The sequence below is a fragment of the Oratosquilla oratoria genome, chromosome 42 (assembly GCF_046742065.1).
Source record: "Oratosquilla oratoria isolate Oo_2021 chromosome 42, ASM4674206v1, whole genome shotgun sequence".
NCBI classification, from domain to species: domain Eukaryota; kingdom Metazoa; phylum Arthropoda; class Malacostraca; order Stomatopoda; family Squillidae; genus Oratosquilla; species Oratosquilla oratoria.
Window position 1 is genome coordinate 30,292,860 of NC_134818.1, and position 7,500 is coordinate 30,300,359.

A 7,500-nucleotide genomic window follows, 5' to 3' on the forward strand; every position below is an offset into this window, starting at 1 on the left:
GGCCACTTCAGATTCTTACAGAAATCTCCTAAAAGCGGCGTCGGAACCATCATGAAATAAGTCGCCTTTGACCCCTATTCACCTCCACTGACCTTTGACCTACCTTACAGGTGGCTTCGGGCCTAGTAAATGGAATCTCCGAGTGTCGGCATTAGAATAGATCATCTTTGAAAGGTTAAGGAATATTTCATGTGACCTTTAGAAAGACCATCTGCTTTTTGGTCTCCTGGGTTGTCTTCCGTGAGGGAGGATGAGGAGGTGGAGGTGGATGTTGTTCTCTACCAGAAGGTGCTCCAGGGCCCGCGTCCTTCCGGATGATTCTCCCGGAAATGAACTTATTGAGGAAAGGCAGACAACTTCAACAATAAACAGATGGAAGAGAACGAATAGTCTCTAAGTGGTGGATTAGTATTCTGGATCAGTGGTCTATCCACATGGGATAAGTGGATTCTTCCTCTACTCCGGAACATCTTCGGGAGTGATTGAGAGTGAGAAGGTGAGGAAGTGAGACAGGCAGAAACCTTCTCACCTCTTCCACGAACGACGAACAAGATCCCTCTGATAGTTTGTTTACCTTTTTCCACATAAGGTCGCATTTCCTATACAACTGCAATAGCCACATGACCCTTACTGTCCGAGGGTCGTGCACATAAAGTAGTCTGAGGATGAAGACGTATACACTACGGGTGGGTACATGTGTTTGGTAACGCGTCGATCAGGACCCGTTGCTATGGTTACTTAGACGGGAGAGGAGGAGGAGAATAGGATTCTCTGCCTATAGGATGGTGGGGGTGAGCTGGCGTCTTGTTTCACTGTAAGAAAACCTCAGTCAGGTGATGAGGAAACTTCTATGAACGAATTAAGGAGTTTCTTTCGAAGTCGCAGAGGAATATCGAACTTGAGAGTGTCCTCAGTAATGGGTTGGGTCATGGCTTTTGCTTTACTTGTGGGGATTAATGCCCTGTTGGTAAGGGGGATCCTGTATTTTCTTTGTTTATTTATCTATTTATCTATCTTATTTTTTTCTTTATATGGGGAATTACCTATGCTGGTATGGGAGTGTCAAGTGATAACAAGGCTCTTTTTGCTGATTAAAAGCTGTTCCCCAGATAAGAAACGTCTTTCTACTGATAAGTTAATCTTGACACTGATGGGGAAATCTATTACTGATAAGAGATTTTTCCAACTGATAGTGGTCTATTTCATTTAATTGGTAGGAGCTTCTTTCTACCGATAAAGAGGTTTCCTCTACAGGTGCGGATTGCGGGAAGGCTGATTTGTACTACTGATTGGAAGAATTTATATAATTGATTAGCGTAATGGGTCGCACGGTAGCCCAGTGGATACAGTGTCGAACTCATGAGCAAATGGTCGTGAGTTCGATTCCCGGGACCCGCTGCGGGCTATGTCGCGTTGGTTCCTGACAGCCCTGGCCAGGCGGGGAGACGACCCAGCAACGGTCAATAAATAAATAAAGTGAAAAAAATCAACTAAAATAAAAAAAACCAGCAGTTTAAAGTAACTGACAAGGCCTTGCCCTACCAGGGGTGTCTCACTTCCCACTATGTGGGAGTGGGGGGATTTTTTTTTTTTTTTTAAGGTTGGTGAACTTGGTCTACCGATGGGGGTTGGGATATGGGGAGCCTCGGTCTTCTAAATGGGGTGATCCTACTGAAGAATGGCTCTATAGCCGGGGGGGTGGGGTTGAGACCATCTACGAAGAAGTCGCTCTCAAAGGTTCCTCTATCTACCGGTAAGGACGTTCTGTACTACTGGTAAGGATGTTTTGTCTACTGGTAAGGATTTTTTGTCTACTGATAAGGATCTTCTTTCTATTAGTGAGGACCTTCTATCTACTGGTAAGAACCTTCTGTCTACTGGTAAGGACCCTCCGTCTACTGGTAAGGGCCCTCTGTCTACTGGTAAGGACCCTCTGTCTACTGGTAAGGACCTTCTGTCCATTGGTAAGGTCCTTCTGTCTACTGGTGGGGTTCTTTTTTCTACCAATGAGAGCGACTTCGTGAGAAACGTGAGAGAGGTCGTCTCCTGAAGGAGGCGAGGTTCTTCGTGATACCTTTGCAGTAGATGTCACCGTCGTCCGCATCGCAGGCTTGCATTGAGTCGAGCTGCCGGTTGCACTCGCGGCATTTGAAGCAACCCTTGTGCCACTCCTGAAGGCGGGGACGAAGAAGGGGACGACGGATATTACATTAAGGAACCTTGACCCAAAGTGTTACGGGAGGAACGAGAGATTAAGAGAAGGACACCAGATGTGTAGGTAACTGTATCGCAGTTCCGCGAATTTTGCTGTATTGACCGTCAAATGTCGTTTGCGGTGACCGTTAATTAACGGTCACCATGCCAACGATTAAAAACCGTTAATGACAGCGGACCGGTCATCGTGACCATTGCTCCGGGGATTCGTTGATGGCGAAGGATCTATTTTTGTTTCTTTTTTCGAAAACCTGAAACCAAAAAAGCGAAAAAAAAAAAAAACATTGTGAGTTGGCAACCCGTAACAGGGCTGCTTGAGAGGGGTAGCAGGCACGTGTGGGGGGAGGTCTTTGTCAAGAACAGCTGTAAAACATTTTTTTTTTAATTCAAATGAAGGGAAGAAAATATCCCAAAATTTGAAGATAAAAAGATTTTTTTAAGAAAAAAAAAATCCGGGTCTTTTCTGGGGATTTACCTCAGGGATTTTCTGGGGGAGTTTTGGGCAATGAATCTAAACAAATTCCCACTCTACACCTATCCCAGACGCATCCCACACCCATTCACTACCCCCTCCCTTCTTAGCATCTCGTGGATGAAGTATCATCCCTGATTCCCGCCCCATCGCTTGGATTAAAGGCAATGCAGCAAGAGAAAGCACTTCGGTAGTGTGTGTAACTGTGTATGTACTCGTATGTGTGTGCATGCACGTGTGTATATTTTGCATGTGCATTGCGTGTATGTCTATAAAGATATAATTGAGAAGGCAAGATTTATTATGAATCTTTTTGCCTCGCAGACTATCATCAGGGTAGGTGTCCCTCTTCACCACTCAAAGCTTGTCTTCCTTCCTTATCTCTCCTCATCCCGTTTCCCTTCCACTGGTATTCCCTCTTCCCACTACATTCCCTCAAGAGCGTCCCTCGATACCTCATCCCTACTCTACTCCCTTCGTCCCTTTTGAGCACGTGCATTTAATTAGTTTTTTTTTTTTTTATCCTGGGGACAGTATTTGCAGGTAAGGAGTGCGGGTGGAAGGTTTGGGAGTAGGGAGGATGAGATGGGGGGTGGGGTGAAGTGAGGAGGAGGAGGCGTCTGTCTGGTTTGCGAACAGAAAACGGCGTGATCAATCACGTTGATTACCCCTCCCGTTAGATAGTAATAACAGTAATAGTTATAGTAATTGTATTGATAATGATAATAGTAGTAAATGATAATGATGATAATAGTAATCAATAATAATAATAATAGTAATAGATGATAATAATAGTAATAATAATAATGATAATAATGATAATAATGATAATAATGTTAATAATGATAATAATGATAATAATGAAAATGATAATGAAAGGGATAATGAAAATGATAATGAAAATAATGAAAATAATAATAAAAATAAAGAAAATAATCATGAAAATAATGAAAATAATAATGAAAATAATTAAAATAATAATGAAAATAATTAAAATAATAATGAAAGTAATAATAATAATAATAATAATGATTTTTTTTTAACAATGATAATGGTGATAATATGATGATGATGATGATGATGATGATGATGATGATGATGATGATGATCATGATGATGATGATGATGATGATGATCATGATGATGATCATGATGATGATCATGATGATGATGATCATGATGATGATCATGATGATGATGATCATGATGATGATCATGATGATGATCATGATGATGATGATCATGATGATGATCATGATGATGATGATCATGATGATGATCATGATGATGATCATGATGATGATCATGATGATGATCATGATGATGATCATGATGATGATCATGATGATGATCATGATGATGATCATGATGATGATCATGATGATGATCATGATGATGATCATGATTATGATGATCATGATAATGATGATAATAATGATGATGATATTGATGATGATGATATAGTAATAACGATAAAATTTATATCTACATTAATGATTACAATAACAAAAACATGTGGAAGGAGCGAATTTTGAGGGGGCTGATATGCCTGGCTGAGGCTTGATTCTCATCTGGACTTCTGGAGGAGAAGGTGGAGGAGAAGAAGGGGGAGGAGGAGGAGAAGGAGAAGGAGGTGAAGAAGGACATTTTGCCTCACGGTATGTGTACAGACTGCCCATGTAGAGGTCAGGGTAGGAACGTTTTCTATCAGGTCTCAATATTATTTTTCGATTTTTCTAATCCAGACGATTGTATATATACCTAATTCTTATATACCCATTAACTGCCCTCTCTTTAGTTTGTCATATTCAAGTGAAGATGGTAAACTTCTAAGCCCCTGTAGGTCGTTAATATTTACTAAACTATCAAAATGCCCGATGTCATCAGCTATTGTTGTTACACCTTTATAGGCACATAGAATTGTAATATTCTATAGACGCTGACCCATGTGACCTTTTCCTTTAGTGTTTTCTGGACTGCTGGGGATCGAGCCAGAGCCTTTGGGTGTATGACTCGAGATCGAAGTTCACCACACCACAGCGGTACACGTGTGGGGGGTGGGGGTTAGGTAGGGATATGGGGGATTTAGGATTTAGAAGAAGGGGGATTAACAGGGGGATGGAGTTGGGGGGGAAACCCTTTTTTTAAAGGTGGGTTAGGGGTGGTTTTGGGTTGGGTCATGATATTTACGGCGGGATTGGGTGAGTTAGGGTTTAGTAGGAAAGAATGGGTTTCTTCAACGGGAATAGGGTTTGGTATGGGGGGCGGTAGGAGGGGAATTTGGGCTTCAGTGGGAGACATGGAAGGAAGCCTGGGTTATACAAGGATTAGGGGGGATAGGGGTTAGGGAAATATGGGCTCTAACAAGACAGGGAGAGAATGAGATTTGGGTCTTAGCGTTTGGGGGTTGGGGGAAGTTAAGGCCCTTTTCACACTAGCGGTTTGAACCGCTCGGAAACCGCGGCAGTACCGCAAAGTCAAGGAAAAACTGCGCGGTTATGTGTGAACGCCTTCATTTACTTACATTATTATTGACCCGCCGCGGTTCAAACCGCTAGTGTGAACAGGGCCCAGGGGAAGAGTTGTGGGATCTAGCACTGGGGGGGAAAGGGGGGCCTGTTTGGGGGGGAGGGGGGCTGTTTGGGAGAAGGAGAAAATGTGGGCGTGCTAATGTATAAATAGACGGGACGCTCTGGGACGAACAGGCAGCCTGTTGTATAAATAGCGTAGCGAGAGGAAGTTCGGCTGGCGTTCAACAAGACACAAATACAACCGCCTCGGCCTGTGTTAGAATGTGTACATGTACAGGACGGCCTGTATGTGTACAGCGTGGCCTGTGCGTGTACATGTACGGGAGGGTCTGCACGTATGTGTGCGTGGAAGGTTGTACACACGCAGACCGTCGGCGCCTAAGGTTGTTTACATGTCGGCCTGCCGGTGTCAGTGAGCGTGCCCCATGTGGCTGGATTGTTTGCGAGTGTTCTTGTGCGGGTTGGGATGCATGCCAATGTTCTGCAGCTGTGTGTAAGCTGTATTATGCATATGGTCTAGATATCCATGTGCAAGTTTTTGATTGTGTGTGTATGTGTACGTGTGTTCATTTAAATGTGCGCCTGTATGCATATGTGTGTGTGCGTGTGTATATGCATGTGTACAGGCGTGATCATATATGTCTATACTTATATATAAACATATCTGTGTGTGCGTGTGTGTGTGTGTGTGTGTGTGTGTGTGTGTGTGTGTGTGTGTGTGTATGTGTGTGTGTGTGTGTGTATGTGTGTGTGCATGCGTGTGTACATTCCTGTACATGTGAATGTGAACGAGTTTATGAATACCTCATTGCGTCATTGGTCGAACGAATATGCTCACAAATAGACCCGTAATTACACATTGTTATGAACCAATAGATTATATTTTCTTACATCATATGCAAATACTAATTATCTCAATCTTAGCCTTGTAAACAAAGCTCCCCATCGTACAGAAAATCACTAAAGTTCGTTATAGGACTACTTATGCACACACAAGCCACTCGAAGCTCCACTCTTTCTGGACAATGGTTAGGTGTATAGCCCCAGGAGAGAGTACATGTAGACACATACAATAGAGTTATGTACTGAGGATGTAACCTAATCGATACATGGACAAGTAACTATCCGTCCAGAAAGGGTTTGAACCCGGACAACGAGCGCAATCAGAACAACCCCACCCCCAACACCAACACCCCCACCCTACAGACTCTTTATGACTGACTGTAGACAACCACCTTGGGGTGCAAGGACCCCGCATGTTAATACGTTCAGTGTCGTCATACAGAAACGATTCTTGCACCGAAATGCCCAAATATAGACAAAACGTGCAGAGTACTGCTAGAGCGGCCATAGAAAGTCGAGGTGTTGGAGGAGGAAGAGGAGAAGAAGAGGAAGATGACGTGAGATAGGAGGAGGAGGAGGAGGAGGAAGAGGAGAAAGTCAGGTAGGAGGAAGAGAAGGTGAGGTTGGAAGAGGAGAAATGGAGTGGAAGACAGACGTGAGAAGAAGAGAGACGAGGAGAAGAGGAAGAAGAACTGTGAGAAAGGGGGAGGCGTGAACCTCAATGAGATGAGACAAGAATGAGTCCAGAAGAGAAAGGAAGGGAATGAAAAGAGAAGGAGAAGGAAGAGAGTAAGTGGAAAGATGTGAGAGATAGGAGAGAGAAAGGGAGAGAAAAAGACGGAAGTGAGATGGGTAGATGGCAAAATAAACGTGACAGAAACCTGAGAGAAGAACGTTGAAGAAGGAAAGGATTTTTTCATGAGAGAGGACAGGAAGAAGGGAGAAAGGAAGAGAAAGGAAATGAAAATTGATGGAGAAGAAGAGGGAGATGCTGTAGGAGCCTGTGGTGAAGAATAACAGGTGAGGGAGTAGTAATAGTTAAAGGAGATGGTGGAGGAATAGGAATAGGAGTGGTGGTGGTAGTGAATGTCGACCTGTATCAACAAGAGGGCAACCCAAGGAACCATTTTCTGTGATATGATCACGAGGAATTTAGAGACACTAAGTGAGCTCCCCCTCTCCCCCTTTCCCTCCCCCTCCCCCCTTTCCCCTCCCCCCCTCCCCCCTCACTCCAAAGATGCCCGGCCGGAGCCCAAAGATTTGGCGCCCGAGCTCGGCAGTGAGGAGCGAGGTCCCCCCAAAGGCACTAAATGGGGCCCGGTTTCTCAGCAGCCGGCTTACAAATTTCCCTGGCGGGTGGCGGTGAGTTTACTGCCGGGTGATACCTAACCCTCGCTGTGTAAGTGACCACACGAAGAAAAGAAAGAAAGAAAAACGTAG

General features: G+C 44.0%; 1 protein-coding gene across 13 annotated transcripts in view; it reads right to left on the bottom strand.

The window, feature by feature from the left end:
• Nucleotides 1–7,500, bottom strand: part of LOC143021708 (muscle LIM protein Mlp84B-like) — a 101,885-nt gene that overhangs the window by 50,258 nt on the left and 44,127 nt on the right. For 2 of the 13 annotated variants that reach the window (XM_076179364.1, XM_076179359.1), the window contains exon 5: nucleotides 2,075–2,171. The exons of the other annotated variants lie outside the window; for them this stretch is intronic. In XM_076179364.1, the coding sequence (XP_076035479.1) occupies nucleotides 2,075–2,171 (97 nt within the window). The remainder of the gene's footprint in view (nucleotides 1–2,074; nucleotides 2,172–7,500) is intronic. 13 annotated transcript variants of the gene reach the window in all.